The 22,589-nt window shown below is 41.0% G+C and overlaps 2 protein-coding genes across 4 annotated transcripts in view; both read right to left on the bottom strand.

Annotated features, from left to right (window-relative positions):
- Positions 1 to 6,976, bottom strand: part of Copb1 (coat protein complex I subunit beta 1) — a 34,123-nt gene extending 27,147 nt beyond the window's left edge. Inside the window, exons 1-4 of one of the 3 annotated variants that reach the window (XM_087568053.1) lie at positions 6,851 to 6,976; positions 6,123 to 6,272; positions 1,813 to 2,042; positions 693 to 862 (exon numbers count right to left, since the gene is read on the bottom strand). In XM_087568053.1, coding sequence (XP_087424179.1) covers positions 693 to 862; positions 1,813 to 2,042; positions 6,123 to 6,213 — 491 coding nt within the window. In that variant the 5' untranslated portion in view covers positions 6,214 to 6,272; positions 6,851 to 6,976. Of the gene's footprint in view, positions 1 to 692; positions 863 to 1,812; positions 2,043 to 6,122; positions 6,273 to 6,445; positions 6,740 to 6,850 lie in introns of those variants that run through there. The other 2 variants (NM_080781.2, XM_087568122.1) reach the window with 2 other exon arrangements.
- A 3,975-nt stretch (positions 6,977 to 10,951) lies between these two features.
- Positions 10,952 to 21,968, bottom strand: Psma1 (proteasome 20S subunit alpha 1). Its single transcript, NM_017278.1, is given in 10 exon segments — positions 10,952 to 11,302; positions 12,715 to 12,825; positions 13,405 to 13,484; positions 15,776 to 15,905; positions 16,361 to 16,431; positions 17,176 to 17,264; positions 19,780 to 19,883; positions 19,992 to 20,093; positions 20,380 to 20,424; positions 21,878 to 21,968. Coding segments are annotated over 10 exon segments (792 nt in total). The 5' UTR covers positions 21,881 to 21,968; the 3' UTR covers positions 10,952 to 11,245.
- Between the last annotated feature and the right edge of the window lie 621 nt (positions 21,969 to 22,589).

Genomic DNA, 22,589 nt, shown 5'->3' on the forward strand with positions numbered 1-22,589 from the left:
CTGGACTCAAACCCATCAACCTCCTGACTCAGTTTCCCTAGAAACGGGACTTAGAGGACACAACACTGGTCCAGGCACATTTTCAACTGTTATAATAACAAGAATCAGTTAAGAATCACAGCTTTTTTTCACTAAAAGCACCTTCTTCAAAGCCTCAAAAAAACCCCACTGTTCAAAAGGAGAATTTTAAACGAAGTAAAGAATGCAATGGCTCTAGCAAGTGAGTAAATGAACTAATGAGCTGCAGGTTATGGTCTTAAACTAGAAAGCATACGATAATCTTTTTTTTTTTTTAAAGATTTATTTATTATATATAAGTACACTGTCTCTGTCTTCAGACACACCAGAAGAGAGCATCGGATCTCATTACAGGTGGTTGTGAGCCACCATGTGGTTGCTGGGAATTGAACTCAGGACTTCAGGAAGAGCAGTCAGTGCTCTTAACCACTGAGCCATCTCTCCAGCCCAGCATACTGTGCCATTCAAGCTGACTGGTGACATGCAGAAACTAGGGCTACTGATGCCAGGTCTTTTTGACTCCTCCATGGTAACAATTTAAAGATAGTAAGAGAAAAAAATACTGTATTGATTAGTAAAACATCTACAAGTACAAACATTCTATAACCAACCGCACTAGAACCTCTAATAAAGCTCTGAAAACTGAACTAAAGCAGAGGTGTATCCTTCCTCACCTGTAGATGGTGTAGATGGCCAAAACAGCGTTTCTCCTAACATAGCTGTGACGATGTTCCAAACAAGCACGGATAGCAGGCATCAGAGGTTCCAGCAATTCTGCTTCCTTCAATTTGCAAAGGAAACGAAGAGTAGATCCACGAATAAACTCATTAGGATGCTGGAGATCCTAAAATAAAAGATACAGCAAGAAATGCTGAGTTTCAGCTTTAAAAATCCTTACTTACTTGTCTGTGTTAAGTGTGTGTATACTCGCACACACTGTGGAGGTCAAAGGACAACTTGCAGAAATTAGTGGGTCCTGGGAGTCAAACTCACTTTACCTGCTGAGTCATCTCGCAGGCTTAAGTTTTAACTTTTTATAAAAATCAAGTTTTAAATGTAACACTTTCTAATTTGAAAACATTAAAGTTGGATTTAGAAAAAAGACCTTCTGCATATTCCAGATGGCTGTGGCCTTCTTTACAGAATTTTTGAAGAAAAGACATTGTTTCTAGAATTGCCTTGCTTACAATCCCTTTTAAAATGGCATTGCTTGCCACAATGAAAACATTTAGCATTTTGGCTTTTCTTTTCTTTTCTTTTTTTTTTTTTTTGGTTTTTTTTTTCGGAGCTGGGGACCGAACCCAGGGCCTTGCGCTTCCTAGGTAAGCGCTCTACCACTGAGCTAAATCCCCAGCCCCCATTGTCTTTTAATAACTCATAAAGTATACAGAAAATGTTAAAAAAGGCAACAAAATTTTTAAACAGTAAATTTTACAAGCATATTCAATCTTTTAATATTATGGTAAGACATTGTCATCTACAAAGTTTACTCTGAGATTTATGCAGTAGACGCCAGGAAAAGCAAAACCAAATAAAAATCTACCCCAAAATCCTCCAAAAATTATTTGATAATATATTAGGTTTTTATGTCGGGTAACATTAACAGCTAGCTCCAGCCTCAGGCAGTCTAAGCCTAAAGGCCATAGGCTGAACACATTTTTGAGTTTACAATTTCAATAATAAATATTTGTAATTTTCATTTCATCAAACATTTAATTTTGAAAACTAATAGTATCCATTACAACAATTTTATAATTACAAATAAACAAAGCAAACAGTTATGGTTTGGTTTACCTTTCTGTATGCATCACACACAAGAATCATTTCATGTAAGAGCCTCCCATCTGGAGTTGTTTTCGGAACAATTTCCCAGAAGACCAGAAGCAACTTTTTGATGGTGTGATCCTGAAGAGGCAGCACGAAACGAATGATCGTCATCAGGAGTCCAGGAAGCTTTTCCCCATTCAGAATCATAATGATCACTTTCTTCAAAGCTTCAGTCTTTGACTTCACATCGCCTTTCTCTGATTCAATAATTAAAAACAAAACAAAACAAGCAAACAAACAAAAAAACAATTATTTCAAAACTAAGTTCTTTAGATAATTTAAAAAACTATGAGGGGTTGGGGATTTAGCTCAGCGGTAGAGCACTTGCCTAGCAAGCGCAAGGCCCTGGGTTCGGTCCCCAGCTCCGGAAAAAAAAGAAAAGAAAGAAAAAAAAAAAACTATGAAAACAAAGTAAATTTATTATCAGCGGTGGTAACAAGGTTACAAATCCAAACAATGTGCTTGTGACTCTATTTTATTTCTGAATCCCAGATACGTTATATATGATCTAAAAGTACTGGATTAGACCCCTGGTCCCTAACCAACTGAGTGAATGCAGAGTCCCTGAGCCTACACCACATGGTAGCAGACACCCAGTATCTTAGCACATGAGGAGTTAGAACAGGTCAATCTTCAGTTGAAGGCCAGCTCTAGGCAGGGCTCTACAGTAAGAGTGGTCCTCAGCCCCTACTCTAAAGTCATACAGCACAACCTCTTCCTTCTTAGCACTGTGTACTGAACTCAGAGCCTCCTGAGTGCTTGGCAAGGGCCATCTATTTAACAAGGCCCATAGCCCCTATCATTTAACCAGGACAGGGACCTAAGCTGCAGAGACACAATTTAAAAATGTGACCTACTGTTTCAGCCCTCTGAGCAGTTGGAACTAAAAGTACGTATCACTAAGAATGGCCTGAATATACTTTAAAGGAGCAGAACATGTGTTTACAAACTTCAAAACATATGTCTGTTTCTTTTGCAAAAATGTTTCAAAATGAAAATATAAACATGTAGGAATATTCATGCTTAATTCAATATTAACTTCAATTGTTTATATCAACTTATTTTTTTTTTCTTTTTTTCGGAGCTGGGGACCGAACCCAGGGCCTTGCGCTTGCTAGGCAAGCGCTCTACCACTGAGCTAAATCCCCAACCCCTCAACTTATTACCTACAGAAAATTGCCAGCTATATTTAAATATCATACATTAAACTAAGTGAGGAATTATAATATTTTGAAGAACAAGTAAAAAATGATTTTATTTCTTTAGCTTTATTTATCTGGGCTATTATTCTATTTCTGTAAACCAATACTACAAGTCTAAAGGGAAAATTTTTCCTTTTTCATAAGACAAAAGGTCTACTAAAGACATTCTCAAAAGTTCTAGAAGGGAGGCTGGAGATCAATGGTTTAGTGGTTAAGGGCTCTTAAAGAAGTCCTGAGCTCAGTTCCTAACACCCAGGTAAGGCAGCCCACACCACCAATAATTCCAGCTCCAGGGGATTAGATATATGCTCTTCTTACATGAGAGGACCCACACTAATGTGCCCATATCCACATACACACACATAACTTACAAAAAAAAATTTAGCAAAACTCTCAAAAAATTAAGCACTTTTAACTATAAGTGAAGTGAAATATAAATAAGTCTCAAACTATCAATATTTACTTGGATTTTAGCTGTCTTTTTAAAATTTAGCGACTGTTGTATTTACGTGTATATGAGCATGGGCACATACGCTATAGCATGCACACGGAGGTCAACTTTCAGGCCAAGTTTCTCTTGCATCATGTGTTCCAGAGATTTAACTAGGTTGTCAGGCTTGGGTGGCATAGATTTCCACTTTCTGAGCCATCTTCCTGGATTAATTCCAGCTCCTTCTTTAAAAATTATTTTAGACTTTGTGTATATTGGGGTTTCTCCCAGAATGTATGTCTGTGGATCATACGCATGTAGTGCTCTTTGAGAACAGAAGAGGGCACTATATCCACTGGAACCAGAATTACAGTTTGTAAGCAGCCTTGTAGATGGCAGGGACTAAACTCTGGACTTCTGGAAAACCAGCTTGTGCTCTTAATTGCTAGCCATCACTCCAGCCCCTAATTCTAGCTTCTTTTTTTTTTTAAGATTTATTTACTTATATGAGTACATTGTAGCTGTCTTCAGACACACCAGAAGAGGGCATCAGATCCCATTATAGATGGTTGTGAGCCTGGGAATTGAACTCAGGACCTCTGGAAGAGCAGTCAGTGCTCTTAACCACTGAGCCATCTCTCCAGCCCCTAATCCTAGCTTCTTAAACTGTGAGTCACAACTCAATCTGGGGTAGCACAACTGAACGTAGAATTTGCCATCAGTGAGGTTTCTAAACACACACACACACACACACACACACACACACACACACCCCACACAATTCAAAATCATTTATTGAATCCAGCATTTCTGGTAGCATTTGCCTGTGATGCACTGTATGAGCGTGCTCTTCAATGTGGCCTTAGTTTGGAGCACATGACATGTTTACATTACACTCCACACGCCCTTCTAAGACATAACACCCAATAGTGTTGTTTTCAGCTCAGATTCCAAAGTACTGTATGTTATGAGCTGCAATGCTTTTACTATATTCACAAGATTTTTTGGTTTAATTAAGTGAAGTAGAGTTTTAATGTTTTCCTATGGTCATTTCTAAGTTTAAGTATCAAATTTTAGTCTGTGATTGAATTGTACTACCATAATGTATGATTTAAAAAGTGTTCTTTCCATGGGGCATACTGGAAATCTTTAATTCCAGCACTTAGGAGGCTGCTGGATCTCTGAGTTTAAGGCTAGCCTGGTCTACAAGGTGAGTTCCAGAAGAGACAGGGCTGTTACACAGAGAAACCCTGACTCAAAAAAAAAAAATTGTTGTCTGGAAGGGCTGGAGAGATGGTTCAGTAAGTAAAGTGCTGGCCACATAAGCAATGAGGATCTGAGTTCAATCTCTAGCACCCATGTAAAAGTCACACGCAGCACATGCCTAGACCCTTAGCACTGGGGAGGTGGAAACATGAGGATCACTAGGACTTGCTGGCCAGCCAGCCTAGCTAAATTAGCAAGCTTCAGGGTCAGTGAGAGATCCTGTGTCTAATAATGGGAAGGGAACCTCTGAGAATGCTCAGCAGGTAAAAGGCACTTAGTTCAATGCCTAAAACCCACCTGGGGGAGAGGGCTGGCACCTAAGTCCTCTGATTGCTACACTAGTGCTCTGCGTATTTGTCTCCCCACTTCCACTATATAAACAGTGAAGAATAAGCCTGGGAACTGGAAACAGCTTAGTGGCTAACAGCACATAATGCTCTTGCAGAGAACCCACATCAGGTGGCTCACAATTGCCTGTAACTCCAGGTCCAGGAGGAATCTACTACACCTCTGGCCTTTCCGGGCATTCACATACACAAGCACCTCCCCATATATATAAAAATAAATCTTATAAAAAAATCAAAAGTCTAAAAAAACAAGGTGGAATGTGACTGAGGAATGTACCTAAGGTTTACCTCTGGCCTTCACATGCAAGTACACGCAATATGCATATATGACTAGCACATTTTGGTACACACACACACACAATTATTAAGAAGCATCCTCAGGTGAAAAGGGGTTGAGAGTAGAAAAAATTTAAGAAGTATTAACTTACATCATCATAGAAGTTGAAAGTAAAAGGTGATTAGTGACCTGTACCTGTAATCTCGGCCTTTGGGAGGCTGAGTTAAGAGAACTGATAGAAGTTTGAGGCTGCCCTGGCCTGTTAGTGAGTTCCAGGCCAGCCTGGGGAAAGAGTAAGGCCTTATTCAGGAAGGAAAAAGAAAACAGAAAAGAAAAAAAGAATTGTGCTTCTCAGAGCTGGGGGAGAGAGCAAGAAAGGAAGGAAGGAAGGAAGGAAGGAAGGAAGGAAGGAAGGAAGGAAGGAAGGCAGGCAGGCAGGCAGGCAGGCAGGCAGGCAGGCAGGCTGATCAATGGCTACCGAGTATAAGATAAAAAGTTGTGGTCTGATATTGTGGACTACAGTGAACAACTGTATCCTACACATTTAAAAAAATCTCGACAAAAAGACGTGAAATGTTTTCACTATGAAGAAAAGATTTGAGATAATTATATTCGACAGGATTTACATATTACACAATATAGACATGAATTTAAAACATCACATTAATTTTTATATTTTATAATTTTATGTCCAATTTTTATATTTTTAACCTATCAATTAAAACAATTCCTATCTGAGTTAAGAAACTATTTACCCAGGTCATTTTTTAAGCTGATTTCAGAAGGGGGTTCTGAGTCCATTGGCACGTTAATTAACGTATAGCACACGTTCTCAGCTGCGGTCATGGTTCCTGTTTATAACCAACTCAAAACAAGATGAAAAGGACGAAAGGTGCCAGGTAAATCTACAAAAAGGAATACAAGTATCATTAGAAAAAAAGAGACAAATTGGGCAAATCAGTTCTGATCTTTATACTGCCTGAAGTTCTTTCCCTGTGGTTCTGAGGATGTCGATCTATAGAGCTCTCCCAATCTCCTCCCTCCATGAACTCTAGTGACAATCACTCAGTCCCCGTACCCGTCCACTCCCCGACCCAGGGTGTGGAAAGCTGTGGAGTCGAGGTCCACACCACAGTGACAACTCGGAGCACCACGTCACGGGGCCGCGATTGCCAACATAACACAGTCGTATCTGTTCGAGGAGGGCGGCCAGCAAGCGAAGACGCTGCAGAATCTTGGGACTCCTCCGCCGTGGCGGGTTCCCCGTGGGTGCGCCCCGGCCGCCCCTCCTTGGCCTCCGTCCACGCAGGGCCAGGCCTTAGGCGGCGCAGACCCGGGTCCCACGGCCCCCGGGGCCGCGGCCCAGCTCCCCGCCCCCACTGCCCGTCGCCGCGGCCTAGTCAAGCGCCCGGCATCTCCCCATTCGGCGGCTCACCGACCCCGCGAGACCGCCACAACCCCGTGGGCTCGGGGCCCAGGCTGCTACCTGGCTCCGTGGGGGTGGGGGTCGGGAAGGAACCGTAGGACCGTCGACTACCGGTCCAGACAGCCGCTGCCGCGACGGCTCCACTGAGTCCTTGGCTGACGTGGAAGGAGGCGGGGAGGTACTAGGATGCAGCTACAGAGTCTGTACGGAGACCCAGAGAGGACAAGCCTCTTCCGTCCTGCATTGAGCCCTGAAAGTCTGTGCTATCTTCTTCCTCTCTCTGGGTTGGTTTCTGCTGCAGTGTGAGCAAGTAGTTTAGTTTTCCCTGTGAGTGAGGAGCTGACTTAAGCGCTGTGTTCAGTTAGCAGTTCTCCCCAGGAGCTAAAACTTGTACAAAAAATACAGAGGAGTTCAGCAGTCCTTCTTCCTCTCATTTACAAATTGGAAAATTAACCGACTCTTCGGCAGATGATTTCAAATATTTCAATAAGATAACTAGGTTATACGGAAATATACTTGAGCGCTTAACACCCCTGGTGATCCGAATCTGACTTTATTTAGTTGACCTGGAGTTAATGGAGTATCAGAAGTTGTCTGACAACTGTTTCTTTATTCAAAATGGCCTTTTGCTGTCCTTTCAAGAGCGTCCAATATGTTAAAAAAAATTATGCGTAAAGGGAGAGAGTCAGCATCAAAGAATTTTTCTTGTCTTCATAGACCTACTAGTTACAGCTATACTTGGACATAGTACATTAGATTTTATTCATTTGTAGTTCCATATCTTATCCCAATGTCGTAGTCAATTATTAATAACAAAATATTTGAAAGCATCAACAGTGTTTTCTCAAGTTGCCTGACTGGTCTTGGAAGGTGGTCTTCGGTTTCTGAGAAGTTGGAATTACAGGTGTGTACCACCTGGATACATACTGTGTATACAAAACCAGCTAACCTCACTTCCGGGACACAGAATACAAATTGTCTTCTCATCTACCTGGAACGCAGCTATTCTGACAATTCCCTTTTCTGGAAACATTGAGTTTAAAGAACAAATCCCCCAGCACTCAAAATACACCAAAGAGGCTACATATTTATTGTACTTAAAAGAGCCACCTCTCTGAATTTTTGATTTTTGATAGTTTCACTGTCCAGGCTGGCCTTCCAACTCTCAATCTACTTCTCTCTTGCCTTAGCCTCCCAAGTGCTGGGATTACAAGCAAGTGCTATTACATCTAGCTTGTGCATTTTAAAAGATGCTTTGAATCTAGGGAATTGTAAGACATGATACTGACAAGCCCTCTAAGAGGTCTTTGCCCAGTTCCTTTGCCTTATGAAGTCTTGCAGGAACTGACATGTCTCCTTATTGAGATTTCACCAGTTTATAGAATCTCATTTATGTACTTGTTTCTAAACAACACATTCAGTTTCGTATGAGGACCAACAGTCGAGACAGTGAACAGTTCCACCACAGAGATCCCTCCTGAGTCCACCAACTGTCACAGCCAGGGGCCCACTTTAACCCCTGCAACTGTCTATCCATTCTAACATATAAATGGAATCATACAATGGAATCGTTGAGATTAGCTTTCTTTATTCAGTACAATTCTCTGAGAATGAGATGCATTCTAGAATGTTCCTTTCTGAACTCAGTTTTTTCTTCACATGGAATCGTTACAAATGCAGTTATTAGTTCTCCAAACTCACTTGACTCACCAAGAAGTGACAGAAAGAAGGGACACCAAACAAGGTGGAGAGATTAGGTTTGGCAACGAGAAAGCTCAGCAGTTTAGGGCCACGGTGGTGTTGACTAACCATATCTATTCCTTATGTTAAACTTCCAGGTTCATGACTGAGTCACTACCAAGACTTAAAAGATAGCATTTCAGACCTGCACCAGACCATGCCACTTGCAACGTGCATGGTTTTGCATTTTAAACCAGAGCTTCTCGACTGATATCAAGGTCTTATGTAGCTTCACCGATTCTTATAAAGTGTATTTTGAAGACTTTTTACCCTAGCATGTAACCGCATCATTTTGAATGCTTTCCAAATCACAAATTACTTCAACATAAAAACTTTGTATATCAAGAATTATGAAAGTGTACAAGTTGAGGACTAAGGAGACGTGCTCCAAGTGGCTTAATGGTCAAACACTAAGAGCTTAGAACAGTTCTGACATCTCGTTTTCTTTTAGTCTGTGCCAGCTATTTAGAGCTACATGTGAAGATGTCTGGATTACAGATGACATCTTTGTTACAGGACATGGGGAATCTTACTGTTCAGCTGCCCAGCAGACTAAATGGAGTAACTGAGTGCAGCGGACTACACAGAAAGGGGATAGCATCCAACTCGGTAAGGTCCTTCAAGTGGAAACTTGTATGAGGTACACATCCTTCACTTGTTAGCAGGCAGCCAGACCTTGTCCACTCTGTTCCACTGTCCTTACTCAATTGACCTTGGGTCTCTCACTGAAACTGGATATGGACCAGCAGCCGGCAAGCAGCAGCAAGCCTTTTATCCTGTAGAGCTAGTTTAATTGCATAGCAATTGGCTTTTTCTTTCTCCTACCTTACCACACAAGGTTTCTTTGTGTAGCTCTGGCAGGCCTCAAACTCAGAGATCCACTTGTCCCTGCCTCCCCAGTGCTGGGATTGAAGACATGCACCCCCACAATCAGGGTTAGCAAGTGTTTAATGAAGTCATTTTTTTTCTAGTTCCAAGGTGGGGAGAAATTTTAAAATCAGTGTTTTAAGACTGAAACCACATACATATTGGGGGAAAAAACCTACTAAAACTGTCCTTAGAATTAAGTTCAGTCATTTTTTAAATCTTTGAGTTCAAGCTTGTACTTAGAAAACAGATAAAAAGCACACAATTTTTATCTTTTAACAACAAAGTGAGAAAGGCAGAGGACGAAGCACAAGATACAAATTAGTAACTTTAGTCTTCCGCCCTAGATCACACACTGTAAAAAATAAGGAAATTAGGAAGTTTTAGTGTTTTACATGTACCTGATGCAACTCCATACACAGCCACATGGGACTGCAGCCTGTTTTCAAGCTTAATAGACAGTGCTCTGAGATTATTTCCAGTACACACTGACATCACACGCACACGCACACACGGCCAGAGACTGTTTATAAAGCTGATAGGGTTTTGTGTTTCTTTCATTTTCCCTTCAAGAAGTTATTATAAAAGGATCTCAGCAACTGAGACTTTAAGTTTTAAAAAATTTGTTTTAAAGATCATGAATTTTGAATTTATGTGACACAAATTCTCTAACCATAATATTTCTCCAAAGGGATTCTCTAAAATAGGGTTAAGTGAATTGCCTAAAGCCAAAAGCAGCTGACTAGAATTAGGTGTAAAATCTGGGTTACTATCCATAAAGAAAGAACTCTCTAGAAAGGGTGTTACACTGGGAAAATTCCTCCAGGCTTCAACACAATAAAAATTTGACTCTAAAAAGAACTTTCTTTAATTTCATTTTTCATGGCTTAAGAACTGTTTTGCTATACCCAAGTACATGGCTCAGGAAAACAGATGGCAATCTCCCAACTTGGAGTAGGGTAAAAAGGTTTGAGATTAAAATGTCTCTTCTGTTAATTTTGCTGAGTTTTTCATAGGCCAGGGTCATAACTGTTATCTGTGGATGCAAAACTGCTCATTTTAATAACAAGCTGGGGGGGGGGGGTGTCGTAGAGTAACTGAACCCAAGGGTGAGCACTGATTAGGCACAGACCACAACCTCGGATGCGGCTCCAGCCCAACGTCACCACTTGTGTTTGCAGGTGGTGAGGTTTTACTGCTTACACAAGGCCTCATGCTCCCAGGCTGGCTTCAAACATTGTCTGAAGCAGAGCATGGCCGTAACTCCTGATCCTCCTGCCTCAATTGGGATTAAGGCCTGTACCCCCAAGCCTGGCTTGCTGTCTTCAGAATAAATCCCAGGTATGCATTGTGGAATTTGTATTCTGAGACCATCTGCATGAATTTGCAAAATAGCCAGTCCACGCAAGCAAATGAAATTGTTTAAAGTTGTGTTGTTAAGAGGCATTTTTCTGTATCACTAAAAAAATATAACTGACAGATATGACAAGTGACCATTGTAATATTAGCTTCCATCTACAGTCGAAACTACTTAAAAACAAAAACTTGACACAGGTGGTGAAACAATTTTATTTCACAGTTGTCTTTAAAACTGCAAAGACACTTATTTTCTTCATATAAAAACATTGATATAGATACCTATACGTCCTAGAAAATGATTATGTAGACCCTTTCAAAGAAAATACACCCCATTATATGGTTTCTGTGAAGCTGCTTAGAGAAAACTCACATTTGGACTGATTTCTAAAACATACCACCCAATACATTACAGCTGTTGGTTTAAAATACAGATTATTGTCACCAGTGTATGCCCCTGCATCCTCATGTCCTCATAACCTTTATCACTTAATGTTCCATTGGTTCATCAGCTTTTTCTGCAGGTTCATCAGCAGCCTGTGAAGGCTTTAAAAAAGAAGAATTGAAAAGTGAGCATTTAACATATACCACTAAATCACAAGTATTACAATATAAAAAAAATCAGTAAGAAGGTTGAAGATTTTGCAGATATTTAATTTTAGTACAATAGTCTGTTAATTTTTTTGAATAAAACTTTGTATATAATTTCAGTTCTGCCAACTTAAAGATAATTCCACTGTTTATCATTTGTCTTCTTAAGAATTAAGCTTATGTTTCACTGCGTGCTTAAAACACAGCCAGCACCTTTTAGACTTCCTTCTGTTCAACCAACAAACAGAAAAAAAAATAACAGCAGCTGCGTGGAACTCCAAGCATCCTTTCTAAATGCTAGTTCTTGCTAACATCTAAAATGCAAATCTCTTCCTTCAAACAGCACCAATAGCATCTTCGCCAATTTGAGAAAAACTCAAGCTGGAAAAAACTCTACCACCACCACCACCCCTTTTTTTGAGAAAGTGTGTTACTATGCTAGGATTAAAATCTGTAGATGAGCCTATAAAAAAATTCCTGTACCACTTTTTATGTTCCACAACCACAAAATCTACATCCATTAACAGCAAATGTGAGCTGTGTGTGGCGTGTATGTCTGTAATTTTACCTGCTTAGAGGAAAGACAGGATTGAGGGGAAAAATTAAACACATATTGCCAGGAAAGATTCATAACCCTAGACTTAACCACTTTTATTTTCAGGTTGTGTTTTGTTTGAAATCAGTATTTCTTAATGCTTTTTGTCACTATTTATGGTCCAAAGCTAGCTCCCAACATGTATTCTCTTCTACAGTATTCTCAGAAGAATCTAGGCTGGCCCTGTCACTCACTTTAACCTAAAAATGTGCTAAAGTGAGGCTGTATCAGTCCTGAGCGCTAGCCTTAAGAATGGCTGGCAGGCTTCACTTTTGAGGTTTTGGAAGCTCTGACGAGCCACTTTGTGAAGGGGTCCTGAGAGTACACAGACAGAAGCCTAGTCATTCTAGCGGTCTGCAGCCTCACAGCCTTCTAGCTGGTTCTCTGAGATACCTAGAGAGTGGGTGGGTAAGGAATGAAGTCATCTTGGTTGCTCTGTCCCTGCTTCAGTCAGACTGCAGCATTTGCGAGGCCCCAGGTTAGAGCAGCAGCATAGCCACAACAGAGCTCTAAGAAATGTGATCTAAATCTGTAAATTCTGGGGTCTCCTTAGTAATATAGTAATAGGCAACCAAACCCTTCTCCCTTCTTGTGTTTCTGGAGATCACTACCCTTCAATATTTTACTTCAGTCAGTGCTTTAATCGTTGTTTCAATTATGGACCCATCTCAAAAATAAAAGACAAAAGCAATGAATTTACATGGTTGTGACAGGAATAGCAGTTTACAGCAAAGCTGAAGCCTCATGCTATGATTAGAAACATGCAACATACCTGTGCTTTTCTCTGTGGTCTTTCTTCAAGACCATCCAGGAATGGAGACACATCATCATCATCATAGATAGTAAATTCCAAGTCTTTACCAACAATCCCAATGGAAACATTCTGATGGGGGGTAGAGGGAAATTTATATATATATAAATATATATATGATAAAATACTGGTCAGAAAGTAGAAAAAAATGTATATAGCACTTAAATTCAAAGTTTTAAAAACTGTAGGTAGGAGTGAAAAGAGGCAGGAAACCATGGCTCTTTCAATTAGAGACTCAAAGATCCATGTCACTTAGTAATAAAGTCTTTCCCTAAGGCAGGGGCTCTCACTTTCCTAATGCTGTGACCCTATAATACAGTTCTTCATGCTTAGTGATCCCCAACCATGAAATCATTTTCATTGCTTCTTCATAACTGTACTAATGATACTGTTATGAATCATTAATGTAAATATCTGACAAAATATGAATACCTACTGTAAACAAAACATAAGATGGAAGGAATTTTACTGCTATATAACCTCCCACCCCAATTTAAACATGACATCTCAAAAACAGATAATTTGGTGACTGGAAAGGAAATAACGAACCAAGGAAGCCCAATTAAAATAACATAAGGACATGCTATTTTATTACTTGTGATTGAGGATTAAACTATACTGTTAATACCTACAGTTGGAACCTTGAGTTACCTTTGTGGTCAGGTCCTGTTCTGCAGGGAGTGTTTCTCTTAAGGCGCGAAGACCATGCTTAACCAGTTCATCCAAATTGCCTGTATGCAATAAATTAAAAATAATTTCTTAATTTCACCATCATTTAAGGCTTCTTTTAATTATCAAGTCTGGAATTATGTAGTCTGGAATTGTGGCTTGAATGACATACTACATAGACTAAAACAGCCCAAAGTGTAGTGTTAGCATCTAATCTAATCTAATATCAACCGACATCAGTGACTACTTGATGACTTTTATTAATAAATATGATCTGTCTTTCACCAGATTAAATAAAAGTCCTGGTCACAAATGCCATTCCAATTTTATAGAATGCAGGCTTCTTATTTTCATTAATAATGGGCCTTCAACTCTTTCTATGTGGTCAGTATTACCTGGATACCAAAGTCATCCCAGACAATTACAGACCAATCTTCCCTGTGAATAAAGACACACAAGTAAGTGGCTCAGATCTATTACCTTAGCACTGGGAGGGGCGGGATTGGAGTGGAGATTATGAGTGGTTTGAGCTACACAGGGAAGTCCAAGTCTATCTCAACAACACAGTGAGTCCTCATCTTAACCAAAATAAAGCTACTACCACCATTTCTACCACCACCACCAGAACCCAGCAACAAGGAAAAAGGCTGTACATAGTATCCTAGTGTGGTTTTCTCAGGAATGTAAAGATGGCTAACATCTGAAAAGTCAACCAGTGTAACACAATACATTAATAGACGAAGAGGAAAAACATATGACCGTTTGAATCAGATAGAGCATGCATGTGATAAACTCACGATTCTACCGAAACACTTATTCCTCTTACAGTTAACATCATACTTAATGACTGGCTGCTTTCCCCTCAGTATCAGGAATAAAACAAGGACATATGCCCCCATCACTTCCACTTGTCATTAAACTGACAGCCAAGGCATTCAATAAAAACAAAATGTGCCTATCTGGGAAGCAAGAAAGAAAGAGCACACATGAAGACTTGGAAGTGAGAAGTAACATGTGGCATGATCTCAGATCTAAGGAATCCACTAGACTGGAATTAATAAAGTGTTCTTAGGATTGCAAGACATACTATCAATATATAAATATCAATTTCTTACAATGAGCAATCTGCAGGTGATATTGAGAAAATGCTTAAAACATTATGAAAATAAAATAAAGTATGAAAAAATTAAACAAGAAGCACAAGACTTATAAACTAAAAATTACAAAATACCACTGAAAGACTTAAGCAAAGGTAACAAGTAACAAAAGTCTATGTCCAGATGTTGCCTAACTTATGGTGGGGCTACCCAGAGTAAAAGGCCAATGTTAAGTAAAATGTGCACTCAACACGCCTTGCCTACCACATGTTTCAGCAGAGCGATATGTGCTTGTGTGGTTGGCTAAGACTCATGACTCACTGCTGCTGCCCTGTATTAGGATAGACGATCTCAACATAAGTGGCTAACCCAGGAGGAGATAAAAATTTAAATTCAGGAGTTCATTTCCTTTGCAGTGTATTTTGGCACTGCCATCTGTATTACAACAGTGGAACTATTCCCTAAACACTCTACAGATTCCAACAATCCTTAACTTTAACCTTGAGTTTCTAGTAAAGCTCCTTGGATGAAAGCATCACTCAGCTGCCATGACACTCATGAGAAGGGTAGGAGCACAGAGAAGCCTGCAGGTTCCTGTTTCCTTCTGTGACCAAGCCACAGACCCTTCTAGCACAGTAAGTCTTAGTGAGGTATGACTACAAGCTGAGTCCTCGAAACTGCCAATGTGTGGGTGATCTTGGGAACTCTCAGTTCTTTCGAAGAATACTATACTGCCACAGTATAGTGATATTATGAAATCCAGACAAAAAATCTTGAGAAAAAAAAAAAAAAGGCCTGATATTAACCCTTCTTCTAATGCAAAGCCAAGTGCTTGCAAACCAGTTCATCATCATACACCCTTCCCCTCTTTGCCCACGGCTATACTGCTTTCACTTATTTCTGGGCCACTTTACGCAGAAATTCTATGGGGCCTAAAGTAGAAACAGACTTACAAACAATAAGTTGTAAACAAAACTTACAATAGCAACTAGTAAAATGGGTTTCAACTCTGACTGGGGCCTACTTCAGTCTAACTATGTCAAGACCTTTCAAGGTTGGAGTCATATTTATATTCTGATAAAGTCCTCCTGGTAGCTAGAAGTAAAAGTTAGCATGTGTTAAAACACATGACACTTTATGAACTTAAGATTTTTAAAGACTAAAGACTACTAGTTTTCCTCACTTAGGGTATATTTGCTAACTATATAAAGACTAGAAGAGGCAAAACAAAATAAAGTAGGCCAAATTGCACTTACACTGCATAAATTCAGACATGTGTCTCTCCAGGTAAGTGCGAGCTGACTGGGAACGGGCTCCGATGGACATAGCTCTGCAGTCAAAATAGTTAGCAGATGGGCAGGTTTGGAAAACGTGAGGGCCCATGTCCTGTAAACAAAACACATTCCGTAACTCCTGAGTCTGAACAGACTGGACAGGATAAAGACTCTAGGCTTAAAGCATTGTTAGGATAGAACTATGATGACTTCATTACAAATCTGAAGTCAGAAACCCACTTGCCCCTGCCTCCCCCAGGGCTGGACTAAAGGCATGCAACACCATGCCCAGCTCCGGCCATGTTTAAAGGAAAAGGGCAAACTCACTGACAGTGACTGGCACCACCTCACAGGCTTTGTCCTGGGTTAACTACAGGCGGACACAGCTGAACATGAGCATTTGTCTCCCCTGCGTTCTAACTGTAATGCAGTGTGACTGGTCATCTCAGGACCCAGCAGGACAAGCTCGTCTCCTCAAACCCTACGTCTGAATAAACCCTTCTTCTCTAGGTGGTTTGTGTCAGGTACTTTGGCCCAGAGGCAGAAAGCAGATAATACAAAACTCACATCATAACCAGCAATGAGCAGCCCAACACCATACGGTCTCCGGCCATATCGCTGTGTTGGTATCTGGGTCTCTGCATCTAGTTAAGGAGCCTGTTTCAACATGTAATAAATTAAAAAAAAAAACCTCCTAGCTTTCTCTTTCATTTTTCCGACATAGTGTCTCATTATGTAGCCCTGACTGTCCTGGAACTCGTAGATCAGGCTGGCCTTGAACTGAGAGATCTACTTGGTTATCTCCCAAGTGCTGGAACTTAAAGGTGCATGCCACCAACCCCTGGGGACTTCGAGCTTAATTGTTTCATAATTTTCTACAAGAAAGTAACACAAGAGTATTCCTTTGGCCTACTATACTGAGTTTGAATTTTCACCAAAGCCAAGAACGAACCCTAACAAAATAATTTCTTCCTATATAGGGATTTATTTTGAATATAAGGGGCAAGAACTTGAGGGGGTGGGTAACCAAAACCATTCAGAAACTTTACTCTCTAAAAATGATAATCGAATAGTTTCCTTAAATTGGGCTATTGTATTTTGGAAATATCAACTGTTTATAGAGGCTTGTGAAAGAGTAATCCAATTCCTCAACCTTTACAATCTGATATGTTTATATATATTTTTCCCCATCTTTATTAAATTGGGTATTTCTTATTTACATTTCAACTGTTATTACCTTTCCCGGTTTCCAGGCAAACATCCCCCTAACCCCTCCCCTTCCCCTCTGATATGTTTATATTATCATATTCCAAATAACTAAGCAAACACTAAGTAACCCAAACTTCACAGTTTACATTTAGGACTGTCAACATAAAGGATACTGCTTCCAATTAGAGACACAAGGCGAGATACGGGAAGTGGTCTGTCAAATACAAATCTGGAATCCAAACACTCCTGGCGCATAAAGTTACTAAAAACAAAAACAATCAATCAGTTCATATTACAGAGAATAAATACAATATAAACATTTAAACAAAGCAGGTTGATTCCATCTTGTTTTCCTGCAAGCATTTAAAAGAGTACATCCATAAAAATTAGGAAGGTAAGCTATGTCGATTCCTTTTTGTGCGTGAACTAAACTCTGGGACCATATGAAGTTTTAAAAATAAATGACCAGGTGAGGCAAGGCATCACAGCCCTATAATTGAGCACCTGGAAAGTGAAGGCAAGAAGGCCAGCCTCCTAATATAAAATGCTTAGTAAGTTAGTATCTGAATGATATTGCTATTACTCTGTACAAAATCCTGGACTCAGTATTCACAGACCAGTGGAAGCCAGAAAAGCACCTTCTCTTTTCTTGTCTTTTCCACTGTCAGCAACCACATGCCTTAACTTAATTTTAGGCTTCATACCAGAAAAAAAGAGAAGTTTTGTTTTTTTCTTGAAAGCAGGCATAAGTGCCACCTAGAGGCAATATAAGCCATTTGACATATCTCACTGATAACCCTAACCAGATCCCAGCCAGGTAAACAGCAAGGAGAGGAAAGCTGTGCCCATCAAAGGGGGAATCAGAAGCAGCTGTGCTCCTTTGCTGCACATCGGCTTCCCAGTATGTGCACGTCACATCTGATGACCAAGTTTTATTTGGGGAGTGTTTTTGTAGTGTGAAAGTCAAACCCCAGGTCTCTAATAAGATAGACAAGCCCCTTGATCTCCTAGCCCTCATCAAATGTTGATTAGCTGTCCAGTATTTTATAGCCAATTCTCCAAGGCTTTTTAAAATTATACTATTTAACATGGTAAGTGCCAATTACATGTGGGTCTAAGGTCTTGAAAAGTAGCTAACTAAAATGTATTTTCTTCTTTTGTTTTTTTTTTTTTGAAACAGACTTCTCTTTGTGTAGTCCTGGGTGTCCTGGAACTCGCTCTGTAGACCAGGATGGCCTGGAACTTTCAGAGATTCATTTCTCTCTGCCTCTCAAGTGCTGGGGTTAAAGGCACGTGCCACCAACCACCAGGCTAAAAGTATTTTAAGCACAAAACACACATCAAACTTGAGAAGACAACACCAGAACCACACACAACACCTTGCTGATGAGGTTTTCATACTAACTGAATGTTGGCAAGATACTGTTTTACACACCTGAGCTAAGCAGCAGGTTTGACTGTGTACTACACTTTACACTTTGAGAGCAGAAACACAGAGTATCACTCTACCACTGACTTAAGAGGCCAGCTGCATAATTTGAAAACGTTAACAATCAGCAGCTTGGTCCTCAGTTTTACCTGGGTTTTTCCTAATAAAACCATGATGAACTAAAGAGATTAGCTCTGGCCACCTTCAGTTCTCTCCCTCTTTCTGAACGCTGTGTTAAGTGTTTTGCACGACGACGTCAGGTTACTTACTCAGATACTAAGTGATGAAGTGAGAATTAAACTGTTACGACCCCAAAGTCCTACCATTTGACTTATGTGCTATTTCTCACCAAGAATTATCTACTGTTGTAGGACAGTTACAAAAACTTACCTATCACTCTCTATTTCCCACCTTGTTTTAGAAATAAAATAGGTTTTAAGTTCCCGGAAGACAAGCTCTATAACTGAGTTTATACCATTATATGCTACTAAACTTTGCAAACACAAATGTATAATAAATATTACATTGTGAAGAAAACTAGAATGGTTTAGGTCATTCTACAACAGAAGAGTATCCAGCTCTTAGGCATAAAAGGCTTGAAACAATATACATGTCAACAAGTATCACATCTAGGGACTTTCAAAACCATTAGGTTTAATAGCACTGTAACAATTAGGAAATATGGGGGCTGGAGAGATGGCTCAGTGGTTAGGAGCACTGACTGCTCTTCCAGAGGTCCTGAGTTCAACCAGCAACCACATGGTGGCTCACAACCACCTGTAATGAACCGATGCCCTCTTCTGGTATGTTTGAGGACAGTGAAGCTGTATTCATATGCATAAAATAAATAAAATCTTAAAAAAAAAAAAAGGAAATATGGGGTTGGGGATTTAGCTCAGTGGTAGAGCGCTTGCCTAGGAAGCGCAAGGCCCTGGGTCCTGGGTTCCGTCCCCAGCTCCGAAAAAAAAAAAAAAAAAAGGAAATAGAAATACTTAGTTACACACCCAAGCCCACTAAGGTATTTACAATATTACAAATTTTAATATTCTGGGGGCTAGAGAGATAGCTTAACTGTCTCAGAGGTTCCTGAGGTCCCAGGTTCAATTCCAGTATCCACATGGAAGCTCATAATCTTGTTACCCCAATACCAGGGGAATCTAAGGTCTGAAAAAACCAGACACACCCTAGTGCAGACATACATACATGAAGATAAAACACCCACACAAATAAACAATTAAAAAGTATAATATTCTGGGAGATGACTTCCTATATCTTATCTAGGTATTTTTTAATAAAATAGTCTATTAAAAACGAAAAGCGATGCTTAATTTTTCATAATCATACATACCATAACAGTCTGGCATCAGCAGTTAGACCCGCAATTGAGATACCAATATGGTTGTCAACGTGGAGAATTTTCTTCTGGTGAGCGGCAAGCTCTGACTGTGCTCTCTAAATAGACACAGCATTTTAGTTTGGAGGTTGATTATTTATCAGTGAAATTTACATTTGATAGCTCTGGCTCCTGAGGGAGGAAGATAGGGTCATCATGTCACTCACCTTCAGCGCAACCAGCACTGCATGTGTCTTCGACTTCAGGCCGACTGTCGCTGAGCCTTGCTTTACAGCTTCCATTGCATATTCGATTTGATGAATCCTGCCCTAAAGACAAAATAATATTTTTCACTTTTTGAAACCAATAAACTAATTTTAATTCTAACTTTAAGCTTGTAGCCCATAAGCTCACAAGCTTTGTTTCCTTTTTTAAAATAGGGTTCCACTAAGTTGCTCAAACTGCCCACCAACTCCATGATCCTATGGCTCTGGCCTCCTGACCAATTAAAAGATTACAATGTGAACCTCCAAGCCCAGTTTATGATCTCACAGGTTTCTGACCCTACTCCAGCCATGAAAAGTCACTTCATTAATAGGTCATAAAACATTTTACCTGAGGGCTCCAAACAGTGACATCGTTGTCATACTGGTTGCGAAACTGAAAGTGGAAGAAAGATTAATATGAGAACATTACAATTTTCAAATTTTAACAATAAGACATGTGTTTCAATTGTTGAAGCCTCTCTGCTAGTGCAGCTTTCCTGAGACACTATTAGAGCGCTCAGTTTGCAATGCAATTCTACCTTAATCATGTACAGGCTGTCGGGATGAATGGACTAGGGTCTTCCTACCTTCATATTCTGCCATTCTCCATAGCACTTCCCTCGGGCAGTCAAGTGCTAAAGAATGCACACTTTGCTCATACTACTCTCTTACACAGGGCTCTAATAATTTGGCAAAGGGCTTTTCTTTAAGTCGACTTAAATGTCTATCTCTTGAAGGTTTCTTCTTTTTTCCGAAAATTCTCAGCACAATTTTCCAGCAGAGCTAAAGTCTCATGCAGCCCAGTTTGGCCTTCATTTGCTATATACCTGGGAGAATGATCCTGAAGTCCTGCTTCAGCCTCCCAAGTGCTCAGATCACAGGTGTCTGCCATCATGCTCAACTATATATATTTTCCCCCCTTCTCTCTCTTTCCGACTCGGATTCTACACTCTGGCTGTCCTGGAACTCACTGTGAGTTAGGCTAGCCTCAAACTCACGAATTCTACCTGTCTCTGCCTCCTGAGTGCTGGGATTAAACTCAAGCACCACAACACCCGGTCTTTTACATACCTTTTTATCTTTATAGTATGATTAAAGTTACGCTTGGCTTAGCTTTGAGCTTTCTTCCTGTACTTTACCACTGGATGAACAAACACACGAATTCTCAGTAAAAAGGTGGCCACAAATAGCTACCGTGGCAGAACCACTATAGCTATAATGTCATTACTAAAGCAAGTTTGTCGGCCCTTGGGAGTATAATATTCATGAGGGTAAAAAGAGCAAGAGTTTGCATGGCAGACTCGACAGAAGCAGCCCAGGGCCCTACGTTGTAAACCTGATTCTATCACTTTCTCTTTCATCTCTAGGTAACAAAACAAAATGATTGTATGGAGCCTTTCCCTACGGCACTCTAATGAGACGGATAAAGCCAAATACACCCACAAGGAAGATGAACTTGGTCTGAAGACCTGACTGCAGGCTCTGGTCTGCACTGACGATGCCAGATGCACCCTTTCACCCCTATAGTCTCTCTCCTATGCAGATCACGAAGGACCATACAGCATCTTGGAATAGGCCACTTAAGTAAATTGGGAGGGAAGGACGACTGGCTGGCCGAGAAAGAAGCGCCTGGACCCCATGCAAAGTGGAGAAGCTGAGCGATAGGCCGCCTAGGTTACTGATCGCTTCCCGCCGGCCAGGCCGCAGATGCTGAATCACTGCAGGAGCATGTCCGTGAGGTAAGCTCCCTCTCCCACCGCCCCGCGCCTCAGGGAACAGAGGCCGATCCCCGACCAGGTCAGCTGACCTCAGCCCCAAACCCTCCGAGGACTCGGGGCTCAACACACCATAGCTCCGGCGAGGTTACAACCAGACACAGCAGCGGACACAGGAACACGGCCTCAACTACGGTTCGGTGATCGTCAAAGAAGGCTGCGGAGTCTTCACGGCGCCGACGCAGGAAGTGCAGTCTATCCCAGAGCCACGGATCAGCGTTTAACGCTTCCCCGCCCTCCAGCTCTGGGTGGGCGGGGCCTGCGAAAGCAGATAAAATGGGATTGGTGGGAAACCCGGGAATGCCTGTGCGCAGAGAGGGTTGGGGGCGTGGTTCCATGTCAAGCGCTGTGTTTCCGTGTTTCCCCCCCCCCCCCCCCCCAGTGGATTGCAGATTCCCGCCAACTCTCGGTCCACTCCACTGAACATCGCCCCCAGCTAGGGATGGTGTGGCGGACCCGCATAGATTTCATCACAGTGCCCAGAGGTTTGGGAAGCAGCACGACTGAAAGAGGTTGCAGAAAAAGCCACAGAACCATTCATTCTCTCTCTCTCTCTCTCTCTCTCTCTCTCTCTCTCTCTCTCTCTCTCTCTCTCTCTCTCTCCCCCTCTCCCCCTGTCCCTCTCCCCACTCCCCAAACCCTCTCGTGTGTGTGTGTGTGTGTGTGTGTGTGTGTTTCGTTCGTTTGTGGTCCTGGCCCCTGAATATCTTGAGTACTTGGCGAGCCCATCCTTAAAGGCTCCTTGGTGTCTCGTGGTCGTATTACTCATTTTGTGATCATTAGT

This window comes from Rattus norvegicus, chromosome 1, assembly GCF_021556685.1.
Source record: "Rattus norvegicus strain SHRSP/BbbUtx chromosome 1, alternate assembly SHRSP_T2T, whole genome shotgun sequence".
Classification (NCBI taxonomy): Eukaryota; Metazoa; Chordata; class Mammalia; order Rodentia; family Muridae; genus Rattus; species Rattus norvegicus.